The sequence below is a fragment of the Embiotoca jacksoni genome, unplaced genomic scaffold, assembly GCF_022577435.1.
Source record: "Embiotoca jacksoni isolate LCO1_2020_lvr unplaced genomic scaffold, fEmbJac1.0.p SCAF_9, whole genome shotgun sequence".
Taxonomy (NCBI): Eukaryota; Metazoa; Chordata; class Actinopteri; family Embiotocidae; genus Embiotoca; species Embiotoca jacksoni.
The window spans coordinates 17,127,277-17,146,954 of record NW_027185447.1 but is presented as its reverse complement, the minus strand read 5'-3'; the positions used below and the strand labels follow the sequence as shown (position 1 = coordinate 17,146,954).

At 40.3% G+C, this 19,678-nt stretch overlaps 2 protein-coding genes across 6 annotated transcripts in view; one reads left to right on the top strand and one right to left on the bottom strand.

The window, feature by feature from the left end:
• scube3 (signal peptide, CUB domain, EGF-like 3) overlaps positions 1–13,666 on the top strand; it is a 72,550-nt gene extending 58,884 nt beyond the window's left edge. For 2 of the 4 annotated variants that reach the window (XM_069140511.1, XM_069140510.1), the window contains 14 exons: positions 1,415–1,531; positions 6,254–6,376; positions 6,528–6,644; positions 6,759–6,854; positions 6,978–7,094; positions 7,490–7,651; positions 7,776–7,979; positions 8,267–8,428; positions 8,534–8,701; positions 8,789–8,950; positions 9,035–9,232; positions 9,352–9,504; positions 10,232–10,311; positions 10,624–13,666. In XM_069140511.1, the coding sequence (XP_068996612.1) occupies positions 1,415–1,531; positions 6,254–6,376; positions 6,528–6,644; positions 6,759–6,854; positions 6,978–7,094; positions 7,490–7,651; positions 7,776–7,979; positions 8,267–8,428; positions 8,534–8,701; positions 8,789–8,950; positions 9,035–9,232; positions 9,352–9,504; positions 10,232–10,311; positions 10,624–10,776 (2,012 nt within the window). In that variant the 3' untranslated portion in view covers positions 10,777–13,666. Of the gene's footprint in view, positions 1–1,414; positions 1,532–6,253; positions 6,377–6,527; positions 6,645–6,758; positions 6,855–6,977; positions 7,095–7,489; positions 7,652–7,775; positions 7,980–8,266; positions 8,429–8,533; positions 8,702–8,788; positions 9,233–9,351; positions 9,505–10,231; positions 10,312–10,623 lie in introns of all 4 variants that reach the window. The other 2 variants (XM_069140509.1, XM_069140508.1) reach the window with 1 other exon arrangement.
• Positions 13,667–13,668: 2 nt separating this feature from the next.
• LOC138192830 (complement receptor type 2-like) lies at positions 13,669–18,328 on the bottom strand. Of its 2 annotated transcripts, none has more exons than XM_069140512.1 (11): positions 18,245–18,328; positions 17,951–18,145; positions 16,634–16,733; positions 16,476–16,549; positions 15,304–15,528; positions 15,001–15,195; positions 14,707–14,803; positions 14,524–14,597; positions 14,258–14,437; positions 13,984–14,168; positions 13,669–13,896 (listed from the first exon to the last, which is right to left on the bottom strand). In XM_069140512.1, the coding sequence occupies exons 1-11, from the start codon at positions 18,297–18,299 to the stop codon at positions 13,861–13,863; spliced, it is 1,416 nt and encodes a 471-aa protein (XP_068996613.1). In that variant the 5' UTR covers positions 18,300–18,328; the 3' UTR covers positions 13,669–13,860. The 2 variants fall into 2 exon arrangements, with proteins under 2 accessions (XP_068996613.1, XP_068996614.1); XM_069140513.1 differs by having other exon boundaries at positions 15,001–15,192.
• Positions 18,329–19,678: the final 1,350 nt, after the last annotated feature.

The window sequence follows — 19,678 nt, the reverse complement described above, 5'->3', positions numbered from 1 at the left end:
ACTTGTAATCAGACATTTTGGTGTTTTTCCAACTTTTGAACATCAACGGAAAGATCTCTTTCAAAGCTTGCGTACAGCTTTGTTAATCATTTAATAAATTCTACTCTCTACACATTTTCAACTTTTTAATAGTACTTGCCTCTAACTGACTTCAGCTGTGTGGTCTATGAAAGATTATGCCCAGTGTGAAAATGTATTTCTTTTGTGAAATGCTACGTAGCCACGCAAGATTTCTTCAGACATTTATCAGTCTGTCTTCCTGGTTTCTTCAAGACAGCCCATTATTTTACTGAGCTTCTGTAATTACTGTGAAATACCTGCGTCATCTGTTTGATGGCAGCTGGCGCTAACTCATAACCCAGAGGAGGTTCAGATGTAGTGGATGAAAGCACGATATTCCTGGGAAAATCCTTGGAACCTTTTTTTTAAATTATCCAGTTAGACATCCAGCAAAGTTGTGGCACATCCCAGTTTTCTCCCAGCATGTTCTGCCTGGGCTTGACACAGATTATCACTAACATTAAAGGAAACCTTGATCATAGGAAAACCAAATGTCATCAATCTCTTGTGGCTTCATGTATCAGCCCTTATGGTCTTAGAGCTCATGAAATTTAGGCAACTTATCAGGATGCATGTATGAGAGAGAAGAAAAGCACGAAGAGATAAGACACAGCTGCAGAGATACAGGAAGGAGCTGCTGCATTGTAGATTTTCAGGTGTGATGAGGCTCACGGGGTCAGAAAGAACAGAGACTCTGAAAATTGACCCCTCATGTGCATTCATACTTTTTGTGACATATTTATCTAACTATCTATATAACGCAACTCATTTGTTGTTACTGTTATTCGATAAGGTTAAGAACGTCGTGAGACCTCAGAACAGATGAGTGAGATGTCTGATTATTGGGTCCCTAACAATCCTGGATCTTTTATGGTATTCTTAACATGAGAAACAGGAAAGTGATTGGCAGGTTCTTTGTGTGTGTGTGTGTGTGTGTGTGTGTGTGTGTGTGTGTGTGTGTGTGTGTGTGTGTGTGTGTGTGTGTGGGAGTGGGGGGCAAAAAAAGCAGCCCCTCAGCTCCTATTATCAGGTGAAAAGCAGACTTTCTTTTGACTCCTGCTGTGGCCGCTTGTTATTTCAAAAATACCTGGAAAAATTCCATTTCAGTGCATTGAAATGGAAAACGGGATGACTGCAGGAGGTCAACCACTATACCAAGCCCCAAACAGAAGAAGTCTTCCTTTGAAAAGAACCTTTTATTTATTTTCTTTTTTTGTGTAACGTGACTTGATCCATCGCAATTCATGACAAATAATGAATAAAATACAGAAGATGAAAACAGGAATGCAGGGGATTGAAGATGTGAAGATCTTCTTTGTCATTTTCTAACAGCATGTCTTTTTTGTCTCTGCAGATATTGACGAATGCTCTTTCGACCGTGCTTGCGACCACTTTTGTGTGAACTCCGCTGGCAGTTTTCAGTGCCTTTGTCACAAAGGCTACGTCCTGTACGGCCTGGCGCACTGTGGAGGTGAGCCAGCACGTCTGTTCCTCCCGCACCTGGTTTCAAGGTGTGCTGTAAATCTCCTGTCCGTCATTCTTTCCCCGTATCCCACACCTCTGTCCCAACCCGCCATTAGTTGCACTTTACAAGTTTAGCAGAAAGGAAAAAAAAAAAAAAAAAGCACTACAAGGTACAGATTTCTAATGTTTACTTAAATTTCTACTAACCGCTTGGATAAAACATTGCTGATGGATTAAATGGATGCATATACAGTAAATGTGCCTTTTAGTTTGGTTTCCTACTTTTCAGGTATTGATTGTTTTTAGCCACGCTCGCAGCTAGCTCTAGGCATGCCAATGTCAGTCATGTCAATCTACCACTTTAGTCAAAACTAAAATATCTCCACAACTTTTGGAGGAGCATTCGTGGTCTCCTGAGGGTTCATCCCAGTGATTTCAGTGGTTTCCCGACTTTATTGAGCACCACATCGAAGTGAAACAACTGTAGCTTTCCATTTACTTTTCATCTACCTCTCCCATCACATAAATATGTTCAGTAATTTGGTTTATGACCAAATAGTTTCAAAACGTATCATTTCTCATCACCTTCATCTCTTTGTTTTTGGGGCTGATTAGAAAGTGTTAGCATGCTAAGGTGGCGGAGATGGAAAGCTTTGTGTGTTACTCATCATTGTGAGCATTTTAGGAAACCGACAATGAGCATGCAGCTCAAAGTACAGCCTTACAGAGCTGTAAGCATGTGTCGTTCCATAATGTGTGAAAATGTCAAAACCTAATCAGTCAACATGAAACATCTTTACAGGTTGTCCAGGGGCCTCTGGGACAAAAAAAAAAAAAAAAAAAAAAAAGAAGGAAGATTGACATCCAAGACTTGGGAGTTGTGTGTATAAGACACTAACAAATCGAGATTACTTTATTCACAGGGTCAGTGTATAGGTATTTTTTGTTTTCACCAGCTGACTCAAAAAAAAAAAAACCAGAAAAGTCCCTGCATGCAGCTGCATTCTTGGACAAAAACGAAAGGTATCTACTGTAAATGCTCTCTCTGATGGATTACCTATCACAAGGCAGTTTTACGTCTCTGCAAGTTGATTTTCAAATGGACTGAAATGAGCTGAAACAGGTGGCTGCCTGGGAGGCAGGGAATCAATTTAAGAACTTGCGCTACACTTGGCAGTAATGTAAAGTGTAGACAATTTGTGCCGTACTTAATGGACTAAAACATGAAATAATATCATGAAAATGATGGTACTTCAAGGGGCAGTGTGACCACGTCCATCAAAATTTAGCGGGTAGCTGCCATAGTCTGGTGCAGAACAGATAGCAGAAACAGCCTTTGGTGTCAGGAGGAGGTGTGTGGGGGCGCGTCAGATCTGCCAAGAGGCCCGCCAGAGCACATCAGGGTGTTGCAGCGGCCCTTTGATGGAGTGTGTATCACCAGTTAGAATCTGCTGCTGTCTCCAGCGCCTCAGGGCCTCACAGTAGTTGTGGGAGAGACACAGAGAGACGGCATATGCACTCAATATACATAGCTTTGCGGTGATTTGCTGTTTTTTTTTTTGTTTTTTTTGTCTGTAGTTTGACAGGTCTACTAATCAGGAATGTTGCAACAGAACCTGGTGAGACTAGAGAGCAGTAAAGTGTAGATGTATGGGATCAGGAGGTCTGTACAAACTCAACAGTGCAGTCAGTTAAACCTTCACTGACTAAAAAACAAAAATTGATGTATTTTTAATGACTTTTGAATTGCTTTAACAGGACCTCTGTTGTACGTTAAACTCCCTTTTCATGTCTGTATCTCTACTAAACTATTAAAGGCAAATATGCTTAAAATATTTTAAATCAGCAGGAACATTTAAATTTATTGCGCAATCCTACTGAATCACAAATAAATACCACCTTTTTGAATGTTTAGTTGAGACTGAGTCTGAGAGTAAGTGGCTGCAGTGCTGCTGGATTTCAAAATATTTTATGGGTGTACTTTTATTTCTTTCACCCACTGTGTGTGTTTTTGGAGTTACATTGTGACGGAGCGGCCCGGTCACTGACCGCGTGGGGAACATTCAGACACATCCGCGGTCCATACAGATTACTGCGTCGGGACCTGGGAAACTTCAGTTATTTGGCCTGCCAGTAAATTATCAAGTGTGCACACTTGGTAGTTCTTGCATAACTTTACACCGCTGGTCACTCATTGTAGGTCGGCTCTCCTCTCAGCCTGTTCCCGGGGCTTCCCGTTCAAACTGAGGCAGAGGCGAATCAGCTGTTTAATACGCCTTGAAGCGGTGTGGCGTCATCAGCGTGTGACGATTCCCCGTTATTAAAAATACAATTGTTAATCATAAAAGACAGGTTTATGTGAGAGCTATTTGTTGGGCTCAGTGAAGGAAACATTTATTTGCTTTGTTGTTTTGTTATCTGCAGTGGGGTTAAGATATTTTCTTTATTGTATGTATTATTATAATCAATTAGCCCGATGGGAGGGGCTTACGACATTCAGGATGGAGGGGCAGTGTGGGCCAAGTTTAAGAGAAGGAAACAGCTACTTTGTTGAGACACTGGTGACGTTTGTAACTTTTCATTTTAGAATTTTTGTTTTTTGTTTTTTGCAAACATTTTTGTTTGTTGGTACCTTTTTCTACTTGTAAATCTATTTTTGCCACCAATCTGCACTTCTGGGAGACGAGCACAATAAATTTCACCATCACTCTACCTACGACTACGCCATGTTTTGTGTAATCTGAGGGCTGAGGTTGAACCCCGGCACATACATATTGTACTATATTTCAAGCAGGTTTAATAGGTTGATGGGATCCTTTCCACACTCCACACACGGGCAGCGGTATGAGCTGTCAGCTCGGGGAATGAATGCACCAGAATTGGATTTGTAAGGCTTTTACTCACATGATGGACTGTGATTGGGCCACACGGAGCTGCTGAGAGGAGAGAAGATGGTCAGGCGTAAATACCTCTCTATACCATTGTTGAGAGAGCCGGTGATGAATGATTTCCCCTCGCTTTTCATCGCTGCTGTCGGAACTGTTAGATAACCCCAGAGATTTATGGTGCTCTCCGTTCTACTTTCTTCCTACCCCGGCCACGACCAAGGTTATGCTATCCCGTGTGGTTTATCAACTGAAATATAGCTGCCAAACAATCCAGAAAAGCTGTGTTCAGTGTTTAACAATAGACTCACCCTAAACAAACCCAATTAGGTCAGTGACCTGCTGTCAAGCATTGTGCCGAGGCCTGTCAACATTCCTCCCAAGTGAGAGTATATCCAGCCATTCTGCCTCTCAGCTAGCAAAACAATCTGCTCATTTGTGCTTATCTGGTGAGAAAATAGACTGCGAGCTGTTGTTACTAAACACTTTGTAAGGAATTTTGAATTTACCTCATTTGATCCAGCCAGCACAGAAAAGCTTTCTTATTGTACTGAAACATGTGTGTACATAGATCTAAGGAAAAGACGCTCTAATCTCCCAAAACACACACTGGATTCAAGTTGATATCTTAACAGTTAAAAGTTAATTGGAATAATAAAACACAGAAAAAGCTGGCCAGTTTGTGCCAGGGGGAAATTCCTCTTGAAAACTTAAATTATGACGTTGTTTGGACGGGGTGCTGTTGATGAATAATCACACAAAACTGATTCAAATGTACAGATGATGACACTTGCACACACTCGGCAACTCATCCTGAAATTCCTCAACATGACACGAAGCAGTTGTTCAGTCTGAACGGCAGTTTGTCTTGTGCGTTCAGCCCTTTTCTCTTTTGGCTTGTTTCTACATTTTGCTCTGTAGGAACACGCAAAGAGATCTGGAGAAATGTTCACATACATCCCTTTGGTTGCTTTTCAAGGAAGGGAGGAACAAAGTAATCAAAACAACGGTTGCTGGCAGATGAGCTCAGCTTCCATCAGATATTCATTAGAGCTCTTTGTCCTTTAAATCAAGTGCCTTGATGCGGAGGATAAGCAGCACATCCCTCAGAACAAGCAGCTCTGGCTGCACGTCGTCGGAACGCTGTTGATGAAGTCATCATCTTCTTCAGGGAGTGCGGCGGCAAGCAGACTGTTTTTATTCAGGGTGAATAATTGAATGAGACAAGGAAAAGCATTTCATATCAGCGAGCCAGATCGCCAATCACCGCCAATCACCGCCATTATCTGCGTTTCTTTCCCGGTGCTTCTGCCTGCCACTTGTCCACAGCCGGCCCAATCCTCAGCTCTCCTTGCTAAACCAATTTTCTGTTTGGCATCGATGGCAGCCAGACTGCGTTTGGATCCCGGATGCTTTTAGTGGGTTTTTTGCTCAGCATGTGTTTGAAAGGACGATTATAATTTACTGCTCACCACAAGTCTTCTTCCCTGCAGAGCAGAGAAGTTTTGACCATGAAATTGAATGCGGGTGACATCAAAACAAGAAGTCACTTCTGTTTACACGCAAACACATTCATCTTCCAAGAAAGTGACTCTGATGGGATGAATTGAAGTAACTTGCAGGAACTCCACACTCACAGCTGCTGTGTTTCATCATAGGCCATTTTGTCTTTCATTTAATTCAACAGATTGTTTTGGACTGATTATGTTGTGTCTTGATTTTTCTTTGTCAATATAAATCCTTTTTCTCATGTTCTTTGATCTTTTCGAACCCGGCAGCCATGTACAATTACTTCCTTCCTGTATGTCCACACAGCATTTATATGTCAACACGTCTATTCACAGATATTGATGAATGCAGTATAAACCGTGGAAGCTGTAAATATGGCTGCATCAACACTCTGGGGAGCTTCGAGTGTACCTGCCCGCAGGGGTACAAGCTGCACTGGAACAGGAAAGACTGTATTGGTATGTGACAGCACTGCCCCCATGTGGTTGATTCACTGACACACATATCATGTTTGTTTTTTTAAGATACCAGTGCCTGCACAGTTTTTCCCCGTCTCAGCTTTCTTTGTCAGCAGTGTGTGATTCAGTGTTGGTTTTATTTTCTCCTCAGAGCTGGTGAAATGTCCTCCTGGACTAGTAGCACCAAAGGCCACCCTGACCTGTAGCAAGACGGGCAAGAAGGAGAGCTGCTCTCTTACCTGTGCTTCAAAGGCTCACTATCTGGCAGGTATGTTACTTTGTCAGAATGAAATCACAAAAAGAACAAAACAGGAAGTCTCTGAGATTAGAAATTAAAAACATTTTCTGAGCGCATTTTGTTTGTTTGTGTGACTTCTTTCAGAGTCTGATAACAGCTACTCAGTCAGTTGTGGTATCCCCATTCTCAGAGGGAAGTCCACCGCCAGGCTCAACACCAGCAGCAGTCAGAGCTGCATAGGTTCGTTACCCGTCAGATTATTAAAGTCAAAGTCTTTTCAAGGATCCAATCCCCCCGACAGCAGACAGATAGCAGTGTGATGTGTCAGAGTCCTCCTACCCACTGGGCTGTGTTTGTCTGTAGAGACTTTGGCGCCTCCAGTGAAGCAGACGGCGTCTTTCAAGATTAAAAACGCCAAATGTCACCTGCACCCAAAGCTGACCGGCAGGACGGAGGACAGGGGACGGACACTGGGACCAGGTCGGTCTTCATCTCTGTGTGTAGCTGAATGTATACAGTATGTTGTGTCTAAAAATGAAAGGAAAATATATGGTTTTGATGTTGTTCTGTTATCATAAATGATGGTTGACTAAAAATATTGAGGTTTTAAAGGGCAACTTTTTTTTTTTTTTTTTAGCTTTTTTCTGATATTTCAAATCGATACTTGATAATGTATAGATGATTCCATAATTTACACAAAAAAAACCTCACTTGTTGCAGCTGTAATATAACTACAAAATACTTGTCTGCTACATTTGAGCCTCAAAATAATAAATCATGAATCAGCTTTATTTCTTATGAACCTATGAATGGGGTATGCAGGTGTATTTTACATAACACTGCCTCACAGATTATGTGATATCATGTGTCTGCAGGAGGAGGGCAGCCTTGCAGCAACTGCCTGGTAACATTTGTTAACCTCAAATGTGACTCCTCCAAGAAAGCAAAAGGGCGACGTGCTCGCAACCCCTCTAACAAAGAGGTGACGCGTATTACTCTGGAGCTGGAAGCTGAGGTCAAACCTGGAGACACTACTGGTCAGCCGTCACATTTCATACAAAAACTTGGCAGTAATTACGGCCTGTGATGAGCTTGTTGTGATTTTTATTGTACAGCCTGAAGATTCAATCAATTTCCAAATATTTATTGATTCATAACCAGGGAGCTGCAATCTGAGCTGCCTTCGACAGCGAATGGAGAAGCAGGTCAAGACTTACATTAAGGCTCTGAAGAAGTCCATCAACCAGGAGCGCTTCCTGATCCGAGTCGCTGGTTTGGAATATGAGGTGGCCCAAAAACTCCCTCAAGTTGGTCCGGTTCCGGAGAACTGTGGGCCGGGCTGGGAGAGGGACAGCGGCCGATGTGGTAAGAGCAGAGAGCTGGAGCGGCCGTGTCGCATGGGCGGTTTACTATGATGGTTAAATGCACTCTGGATAACAACTAACAGTCAGCGTGTAACCTTACTGCACCCAGCAGTTTGCATCATTGTTCAGTACGGGGTGGTGTGAGCAGCTGAAGTCTTTAAGTTTCACTTCAAGGCCCACATTTTTCTGCAGGTTTCATTCATACTGATTTAACAATTGATAATTAACGATGATTAAAGTGAAGTGTTTGCTAATTTCTGACCGGAGCCGTTGTGAATATTCTCTCAGTCAGATGTTTGCCCGGGTCTTACTACCACGGAGAGCAGGAGCGCTGCGTCCAGTGTCCACCCGGCACTTTCCAGGAGAAGGAGGGGCAGCTGGCCTGTGACCTCTGTCCTGGCACTGATGGCCACGGGCCTGTCGGGGCACGAAACATCTCCTCCTGTGCAGGTAGCCTCGTTTAAAGTCCAGGTGACATATTAAACGCATACCTCTGGTTGAGTGAAGAGCTGCTTTCCTTCGTATAAACATGATCTCCATGTTCTTTAAACCCAGGCCAGTGTCCAACAGGGTACTTCTCCAGCGATGGGTTCAAACCTTGTCAGCCGTGTCCTCAGGGCAACTATCAGCCAGATTTGGGACGGACCCTGTGCTTCTCCTGTGGAGGAGGACTGAGCACCAAGCGGGAAGGTGCCAGCTCCTTCCATGACTGCGAGGTCAAAGGTCGGCTGTTGTTTTCTTATATTTAAAATATTTAAATATTCTCCAAAACGTCCTCACTTAATGCGTTTCCTCATTTCTCCCCTGCAGTTCAGTGTTCTCCAGGTCACTACTACAACACCACGGTGCACCGCTGTATCCGCTGCCCAGTGGGGACCTATCAGACAGAGTTTAGACAGAACTACTGCATTTCCTGTCCTGGAAACACCACCACGGACTTTGACGGTGCCACCAGTGTCTCACAGTGCAAGAGTGAGTCTGAAGATTACTGTTTTGTGTTTTCACATTTCTTAAACACGAGCTTGAATCTAATTTGGTTTCCATGTGTGCGTCTAGACAGGCAATGTGGTGGTGAGATGGGCGAGTTCATGGGTTACATTGAGTCACCAAACTATCCCGGTAATTACCCCGCTAACGTGGAGTGTATTTGGAACATCAACCCACCCAGCAAGCGCAAGATCCTAATTGTGGTGCCAGAGATTTTCCTGCCGTCAGAGGACGAGTGTGGAGATGTGCTGGTTATGAGGAAGAACTGTGAGTTTTTAGTTGTTTCTTTGGAATTCAGTGTTTTTATTTACTATATATAACTGCAACTTGCACTGAATAGTTCTGAAAACCTAATCATTGTTGCTCTCTCTCTCTGCCCCTGCAAGGGTCCGCCACATCCATCACCACCTACGAGACATGTCAGACATACGAGCGGCCCATCGCCTTCACAGCTCGCTCCAGACGCCTCTGGATTAACTTCAAATCCAACGAGGCCAACAGTGCCAGAGGCTTTCAGATCCCCTACGTTACCTATGATGGTACGTAACATCCTCGTTCATCTCCCTAGATTGCTTCTACCATGATCTGCCGTGTTTACAAAATTACTCCGACTCAGCTATTTATATCCGTAATAGGGTCAACTCGCAAGAAAAACATAATAACAACCATAAATCCTTTTCTGGATTACCTCTAATGATATCTGTCTTCACACAGCTTTGGTGGTATTTGTGCCGCTTACGTATCGCTTAAGTTTCCAACTCCGCCCCAACACAAACGGAGGAGAACATGTTTTTTCTCTGGCGTTAACAATTATAACCCAAATGACACCGCTTACACAAAGAAATATTTTAGAAAGCTTTTGGAAATCTTTGATGGGCATCACTAAAATGTGTTTGATTTAGATATGTAATATGTTTTGCTGCTGAAAAATGTATTTCTCACTCTGATGGACAACCTAAAAGCCACAGTTTCTAAACGATCTCGAGATTAATCCATGTTTACCTCTGCTGGCCTAATGGATTGAGGTGTTTACCACATAATCTCAACACTGTTTGACTACTGGCTATCAAATACATTCAGAACCGCCACCCTAATGTTACAGAGTACCTTTTCTTCACGTCCCATTAGGTGACAGTAAACTGAAATGAGGGAGTCACCCTCTGTATGAATGGTTGTTTTTCTTGTTTTGGATATGCTTTGCTTGTTTTCAGCATGCCATGAGATGTCGAGCAGTAAATATGTTCCGTGTTGTTTTTGTGAATTCAGAGGACTATGAACAGCTCGTAGAGGACATAGTGCGAGACGGAAGACTCTACGCCTCAGAAAACCATCAAGAAATCCTCAAGGTTAGCCTACTTTGTTTTTTCCTTTACTTTTTTTTGCATCATTGGTTACATTTATTGTTGGTACATTGAGACCACCTGGGAGAATTAAGCAATAAGCTATTCATTGAAGCTTTTGCAGATAAACATTCGTGCTTGTATGAGTCAGATGGTATATTATCATCATGGGAAAGATTTGTTAATGTTTTGCTTTTATACAGTTGTGTAATTTGTTTTCCAGCATTGTGTAACAGCTTCGGATGTAATTCAGACATTTGTTAAGCGCAACAATATGTGATTTAGTGAATAGCTAACACCTGTTTGTTTTCCCTGCAGGATAAAAAACTGATTAAGACTCTTTTTGATGTGCTGGCTCACCCAAACAACTACTTTAAGTACACCACTCGGGAGTCCAACGAGATGCTTCCCCGCTCCTTCATACGTCTCATAAGCAGCAAAGTCTCCGCTTTTCTGCGACCATACAAATAAAAGTCACGCAGCTGCCAACGCACCGGATCGCAACCTCCCCCTCCCCACCCCTTAACGTGCCCCACTGCCCCTGTACCTTACAGGCCACATCCCATAACCCTCACAGGACTTAAAAAAAAAAAAAAAAAAAAACACAGAACAAACTAGTATGTTTACCCTCTTATTTTTCATAGCCTTTAACAATAAACACTATGCAGACCTGAGAAATATCAAACATCATTTGCGTTTCAGGTTATTTGTCGGTTTCCATTCAGCACGGGTCTGCATTACCGAGCTGAAGCATTTAGTGGGGATGTAGAGTATGTGAGTGGGTTTGGTTTCTGTTGTGTTGTGCAATGAAACCACGTGAAAAACAGTAGAAACGCCTCTTCCAGACAGTAGGAGTGACGTTTTGTGTGCGCGGTCTGAGCTTGTTGTTGTTGTTGTTGTTGTATTTGCTTAAATGAGCGGTCTGGCTTCCAGCTCCAACTCCTACCATTACGTATGACTGTAAGTGTTGTGCAAGTGTTGTGTAACTCTGGTTCCATCTTCAGTGTCTGTGTGCTGTCCTCAAGGAGGAGCCGTTGTAAAGTTCATGTCACAGCCGCATCGCGGGTCGTTCAAAGCCTGACTTTATTTGAGCTCTTAGAGCAGCTTCCAGGGGTTTTACTGTTAAAACAGTTAATCTATGTTTTGCTGTCCGTTTAGACTGTACCAGCATTTTCCAACATTCAGATGATTTCTGTTGCTCTTTTTCAACGTAAAGCAAATACACAGGTGGTTTATCATTCTAGGAACACAGTGGACATTTGGGAGATGAATAACAAACTAATAATTGTAAGAGCCACAGAAATGAGATAATGTGATGTCTTAGTGGAACACATGTTTCAGAGAGAAAGAAATGTCTTGGAGGGACATTGTTTGCTGCTTCTTTTAAAAGGTCACTTTAATTCTTCAATCTCATTGTCTTTCTGATGTACTCTACACACTAATAATCTATAGGTTTAAAACAAAGGGAAGAGCCGAATCTGAAATATTTTAGTTCTTACACCCAGTAAGTTGATAATCTCACATTGCTTGTCTGTGGACTACCAGTTTTATTGTGTTTTTATTTCAGTTTTGTAAATAATTAATTAGACGAGGGTTGAAGTCTTTAATCCCATTTTTTTTTTTTTTTTTTTTTTTTTTTTTTTTTTTTTTTTTTAAATGCAGGACCCTTAAACTCACTTTCTGCCCCTGATGTTTAACTCATCTCATATCCAAAGACACCCAATACTCTCCAACTCGCATTTTATTCTGTCCCAATGAAGACAGCCCTTCCAAAGACCGCCCACAAAAAGGGGCAGGTCAAGTTGTTTGGTTTACTAGATTTAGAACCCATCATTCTTCCTTTTTAGTAGCCTACAAAGTGCAATGAACGGAAATGGCACACATTCATTTTGGTTACGCCCCACTGTAACCCACAGCAAAACTTGCGAAATGTGTTTTGGGCTGCGGTCTTGAGACTCATTGTATTAAATATTTATCAGTCGCTATGGGCAGAAGATGTTTGGGCTTCAACGTGTAACTATTCTTTAAAGAAATTTAAAAAAAAAAAAGAGTAAGTTTGTTAAAACGTAAAAGAATATTTGGTGTGTAAAACCTTTTTTTTTCTTTTTTTTTTTTTTTTCCCCAAAAGAGTGACCAAAACAGGGTAAAACAATTTAAGTTTTTTTTTAAACACTGCTTCATGCTAGGATCTGGCAGATAAAAAGGAATAGTTCAACATTTGGGGAAATCTGCATATTTACCATTGTATTCACAGTTAATTAAAAAAAAAATGTTTGCCACTCGTGTCTGTACAGTAAACATAACACTACAGCCAACAGAGTGATAGCTTAGCTTACAATAAAGACTAAAAAAAAATGGGGATGCTAGCTAGGTGGTTAAATGTCAGACTATTGAGTGGGCACAGATTTATTCCTGAAGACTTCATTGTGACGACAGGACTTTGGGCAAGAAAGGAAATAAGCACATTTCCCAAAATATTGGGGCTATTCCTTTAAAGTAATTAACACCACCAAACTGGTAAATATAACTGCATCATCAGTGGGCAAGTGACCATAAAAATCATTTGTACCAGTATATTCAATCCTCTTAAAGAAAGAAAGAAAGAAAGAAATGGATGGATGGATGGATGCTTGCCCTCTTTTCTCTTATTAAAACATCCAAGGATGTTTTGTCCCCACTCATGTAAATTAAAAAAGAAAAAAAAAAAAAAGTGGGATGGTACATGACCTATTGTGTATCAAACTGTACTTAAATAAATCAACCTCTCGGATGACACAAAGGGAATTTGACCACATTGTCAAAATTTGAGGGTATTGTTGGGCCAAGCAACGAGGAACTCGCATCCATTTTAAATTCCTCTCGTCTCACTTTAATCCTGACTTCAGACACCGATTATTACCATCTCTACGTGCCAACACCAAACATCAAAGTGCGTTCACTCGGCCCACGTGCCCTACAATCCTTCCCTCCCACCAGAATCAGCTTCTTTCCTGCAACGTGATCATATTTTTTTTTTATTTTTTTTTTTTTAATTGTTGCCTTTTAAAACGAGAGTTTGCTATGATGTATCGGAGTTGATAATGATATTTGCACTTGAATTGTTATTGCTCATGTAAAGAAATGTCTGGATTTTGTATTGTCTTTTTAAATGAATGGAATTGGTGTTCTTATTTTCTTGTAGCTTGTTTGTTCATGAAATGTTCACTCACCGTTTAGTCTATAGAGATGATACACATAACATTATCAACTGTAAAAAAAAAATTTAAAAAAAAAAAAAAACAACTATGTACAGAGGTGAATGAAACAAGTTTGTACTTGTTACTGCCCAAAACACTTATCAAAATAAACATACTGTACTTCATCTTCATTTCAAACATTTTAATGTCTCTGTAGGTGATAATATCCAAGTTTTAGGAGCAAAAGAACTGCATTATTGAAGGTGTAGCTTGAATAATATCAATTTTGGAGTGAATGAATTGTTAGCTTGGCTTTAAAAGATGATCTCTGCTTTTGAACAGTTTAACCAGGCTAGCTTCAATACTCTGGTTTCGCATTTCAGTTAGTGTAGTAGCTCCTCCTAGGTGCGACGTTCTGAAAAGACGTAAGCATCATTTTAAAAGTGATGTAAAACTTGACATTATAAAAAGTAACGCATACAAATGATAATTGATTACTTACCGTTCGTTGGCATTTGGGGAGACCGGGGACCCATTGGCCGTCATGATTACAGGTGGCAGTGCGCCACCCGGTCATGGCGTAGCCAGAGTCGCATTTAATAGATATCATGTCCTTGTAGTGGTAAATCTCATTGTGAGCTCTCCTCCAGTAGCCGTTGGTCACATTTGGTGATGGACATGTTATTTCTGCGAGGAAAATGAATTTAAATGTTTTTGTCACGAACAGAATAGAGTATAACATTTTTTTATTAAAATATAGCAGCAGGCTCTCTGACCTTTGCATTTCGGAGGAGGTGCGCTCCACATCCCACTCTTGGTGCACCAAAGCTCTTTTTGTCCAATGAGGGTTCCCACCCGACAATGATAGCGGATCACTCTCCTGTATAGGTAAGGAGGCTCCTGAAGGCTTTCCATTTCTGCATTCGTCTCTGCTGGAGGCTCCTCGCACGTCATAGCTGTCAGAAGTACAAACATTTTAACATGCATGCATGGAAACCAAAAGCCAGCTCACAAGTTGTTTATTTTTCTTAGTCCGCTGCACCTTCACAGACAGGAATGCGTCCACCCCAGCCGTTACTCATGCAGTTTCTGGTTGCCCGTCCTACAAGAATATACCTGATGACAAGACACACATGAAGTCAATTTTTCTGTGATGGAGAATGTAAAAGTCTAACACTAGGTAGAAAAGCAAAACTGTTAGGATTTTTTTTTTTGAATTACTTACCCCTCATCACAAACGGCTTTAGCCGTGTCTCCAAACGCTACTCCGCTATAAATAAACTGCCCATTTAAAATCTCTCCTGCAGAGCCACAAAGCCTCCCTTTTAAGGAAAAGAAACAAAAGTAAGACTTGTATACGACACATGGGTACAACACAATACAGACATGTCAGCAGACAAAAAGATCATGCATAATACATCACACTGAAGAATTCAAAGACGCCAGACATCTTTGAATTCTCAGAAATGTTTATGAAGCTTTACACCATTAACTGCAAAAAGAATAAAAATGTTCTTACTTTCACATTTGAGCGTCAGCGGTGTCCATTCTCCGTTGTTGCATAGACGAGTCCTGCTGCCGCCTGCTGCTGTGTATCCGACATCACACACGTAATACACTTTGTCAGCAGAGGAAAATGATGTCCTTGTGATGTATTTGTCAACAAGGTTGGCGTTGGAGTTGTAGACTGTCAGAGGGACACCACATCCACCTGCTGGACAGATTTTAAGGCGAGGAACATGTCAGTTTAGACTTAGCCTTTTTTTTTTTCCCTGAACAAACGTGGTGACTGTTTATCTTAATGCAGAGAATAGGAACTTGCTCTTATTGCCAGATGACTGTTGAGTTTTATCAGGAGAGGGCAGACATCGAGGGGGTTGAGGCTGCCACTGGCCACCGGAGCCACACGTGATCTGCTGAGCGCCGTCGAGCTGGAAACCCCGACTGCAGCTGAAGCTCACGCTGTCTCCCACCCTGTGTACCGCAACATCTCCACCTCTCTGCACCGAGTTGGCCACTGCCGGGGTGGAGCAGGTGGTCTCTCCCTCTGATGAGAGAATAACCTCACTTATTAAACCGGGATTATTTATACATTTTAAAGCACTGTGTTATGGCCAGCGTTGGAGAAGGTACAGATCCTTTACTTAAAAAGTAGCAACACAACAATGTAAAAAATACACAAGAAGTCTTCCATTTAAAGTTTTCAGTAAAAGTATTTTAGTAAAGCAGTCAAAAAAAAATTACTAAAAGTTGTCTGTGCAAAAGACTTTGGCCCTGCAACTGTTAAATCATTACACATTGTATAAGTGGACTAAATCTGGAAAATATTTACTGTTGTAGTTTGTTGAGGCAAAGCGAAATTGAGCCATTTTCATACTGTTGGGTAGTTAATCTATAAAAAAAAAAAGGTATCATATTTAATAAACTCGTATGTTTTGAATGTAAAATGTTAATCTGTAAAGTAACTATAGCCGTTATATCATGTAAATAAATGTGGTGGAAGAAACACTATAACATTTCCCTCTAAAATATAAAGTATAAAATAGCATGGGATACTTCCGTACAGCTCAAGCACCAAAATCTGTAGTTAAACCACTGCATACTAACTGTAATTTCATTTATTTATTTTTTTTAAAGAAAGAAAAAAAAAGAACTTTAAGCCACTCAAAATTGGTAAAGGCAATGAAATCAAATCAATGTTAGATTAGATATTTGGTGGAAAATGGGTGACGCTCTACATACAAATTTCCACACAAGAATGCCTTTGCACTGACTCAACTCAATGGTTCGACAGGTTTATTGTTAAAATGGAAAACCAATTCAAAAGGCTTTAGGTGTCACGTAAAATCCCTAGAATGTGCGTCACATTCATGCTCATTACTCATTATTATCACTGTCACTCAATACCTCTGCCCATTTCAAAAGTTGCATCATAATGATGCAACTACCTAGTTTCAGGCAATGAGTCACTTTCTTTCATGACCTTTTGCCTACCTTCACAAGACAGAAATTCACCGGTCCATCCAGACCTCTTGCAGATCATATAGTTCAGTCCTTTCAGAGTATATCTGTCAACATGGAGATGTAGTCACACATACAAACCGAGTGTCTTATTCTGAAGTTTTACACAAGTTCTTGGAGGTAAAACTTACCCCTCATTACATATAGCGTAAACCTTCTCTCCGATAAATGTGCTCTCTCCATATTTGAACTGTCCATTGGGTAGATCCCCAGCATTGCCACATGTTATCTCTGTCAGAAATTAGAGAGCAAATGGTCAATTAGAGCAAGAATTAAAAAGGTAAAAATGTGAATTACCAGGAGAAAAAAAAGAAAAGAAATTATTGATGTCTTTTTTTTTTCCAATTTGCAAAACACAAGCTCCTGCAAATCCCCATGATATGCCAGAACGTTTTGTTACATACACTTAGAGGGTTTTATGGTGATGTGACATTTAATATTTGTATAAATTTTTTATTTTTATTTTTTTTATTTTATACACTTTATTAATCCCCGAGGGGAAATTTCTTCACTACAGCAGGGGGGCTCTCAGGGGGGAGATGCTGCAGCAGGCTGCCACTAGCGCGGCGCTAGGTAACCTGACCTGAGGTGCATGTTTTTGGATGCTGAAATAAATAACTGAAGTGTGTGAAGTTAAAAGTAGTTGGTGTAGTGTCTGCCTAACTACATGGTTAAAGTTGGAGGCTTCCTGTGAGGGATCTTTGAGTAAAACTGGTTTGTGTCCAACAAAGAGTTCAAACGATCAAGATTTCCCATCATGTTGTGTCACACAGGGATAATAATATCTTATATATTTGAGCTGTACAGTAGCATTTTTAAACGACTCTTCTGTAGATGCCTAAAATTAGAATGGTTGCAATGAGGTCAAGAAAAAGCCTATTGCTTATGAAAATCACCCACATAGAGCAACAGAGCAAAGCCATACATTATACATTAGATATGAAAAAAGAAAAAAAAAATAGCCTACATGAGAAACTAAATGTACTTGGTTTCAGTAAAAAGAATTTCTATTGCAAATAGTCTACTACATCCTTAATTAACAATGTGACCAATCCCGTTTATAATATGTCCTTATTTTCTCCCCTAGATCTATTATCAGCAGTTAGCCCAGAAAATTGTTTAGGTTTTTGGAAGTCTAATTTAAAAACAACAACAAATAAAAGAAATCAAAGAAATACAATAGATTTCTAAAGCAACCCGGTTGGTATTCAGACTTGATAAATGTAGGCTATTATTAATTTTGGGGTCTCCTTGATATTTATTAAACACAATAAGACAGGTTTGTCCTCATGGCCAGCAGGGGGCAGCAGGGGGGCGGCAGTGTGCCTTTTGGCGGCCTTAAATCTATTTAAAAATCACAGCCAATTAAATCGGTCTACAAAAACTAACATTTCAGTCTCTTTACGCGTTCATTACCGAGATGGATAATAAACATGCGTTGTTCTTACTTTCGCACTTCAGAGTCAGTTTGGTCCACTTTCCGTCCAGACACTGCACAGCTCGGCTGCCTTTTGTTGGAGTGAAATCCTCGGCGCATTTGTAGTAAAATTTATCCCCGCTGTTGAACTCCTGTCTGCTGGTAAATGTCTTTACCATGCTGGTGTGCGGATATTCCACCGGGGCGGAACATTTCTTTGGTTGAGCTGTTTTTTTTTTGTTTTTTTTTGGAAGGTCAACTACCATCAGTTAAAATATCAAAACATAATCTCTGACTTTAATTTTCAATCTTTCTTAAAATTTACCTGAAGCAAGTAGGGCAAATGATGAAACCAGAATACTCCACCCGACAGTCTTCATGTTTGTCGTCCGTGTGACTCCGAGCGTAATGAAATCCTTGAGGGATAGCTCACAGGAGGATCAGATGAAGCAATTTATAGAGGAAACGTTGGTACAGCCCAGGAGAACAGCCTATTGAAATGACACTATCAGAGACAAGAAAAAAACAAAAAAAAACCCAGCAAGGAACAAGTCGAGGACAAAGACAGAACTGTAGATACACACAAAGATATACAAAGATAAGATATACAAAGATAAAGATATACAAAGATAGTAAAGGAAGCAACAAGACGTGGATATAAAAAATGAAACATGATATTGACTTTCTGTGAACATCAAATTGCTGTAATCGAAATATAACAAACATAGCAAACACTCAGCCGAAACCATTTAAGGGCCAAAAAAAAAGCCATCAAAGGTAAATAGTTTAATTTCAAAACTCCAACTGGTTACCTCATTTCTGAAACTGTTGTTAAAACAAAAGGTTATGCAACACGCCTCTGTCCCAACCTTTTTTGAAACGTGCACCGCACCTGTGATGGTATGGCTTTCTTGTATGCTTTTGAAGACATGCTATAGTATGACTTTTTTTCATTGTTTTGAAGACATGCAATATGACTTTTTTTGTGATTTTGGACGCCATGCTTATAGTATGACTTTTTTTTCATAATGTGGACGACACGCTATATAGTATGAATTTGTTTTAGATATTTTGGACGCCATGCTATAGTGTGACTTTTTTTTCATTGTTTTGAAGACATGCTATAGGATGACTTTTTTTTTTCATTGTTTTGAAGACATGCTATAGTGTGACTTTTTTTCATTGTTTTGAAGACATGCTATAGTATGACTTTTTTTTTCATTGTTTTGAAGACATGCTATAGTATGACTTTTTTTCATTATTTGGACGACATGCTATAGTATGACTTTTTTTTCATTGTTTTGAAGACATGCCATAGTATGACTTTTTTTCCTTATTTGGAAGACATGCTACAGTATGACTTTTTTTCATTATTTGGACGACATGCTATAGTATGACTTTTTTTCGTAAATTGGACGACACGCTACAGTATGACTTTTTTCATATTTTGGAGGACATGCTATAGTATGACTTTTTTTTTCATTGTTTTGAAGACATGCTATAGTATGACTTTTTTTTCATTGTTTTGAAGACATGCTATAGTATGACTTTTTTTCATTATTTGGACGACATGCTATAGTATGACTTTTTTTTCATTGTTTTGAAGACATGTTATAGTATGACTTTTTTTTTCATTGTTTTGAAGACATGCCATAGTATGACTTTTTTTCCTTATTTGGAAGACATGCTACAGTATGACTTTTTTTCATTATTTGGACGACATGCTATAGTATGACTTTTTTTCGTAAATTGGACGACA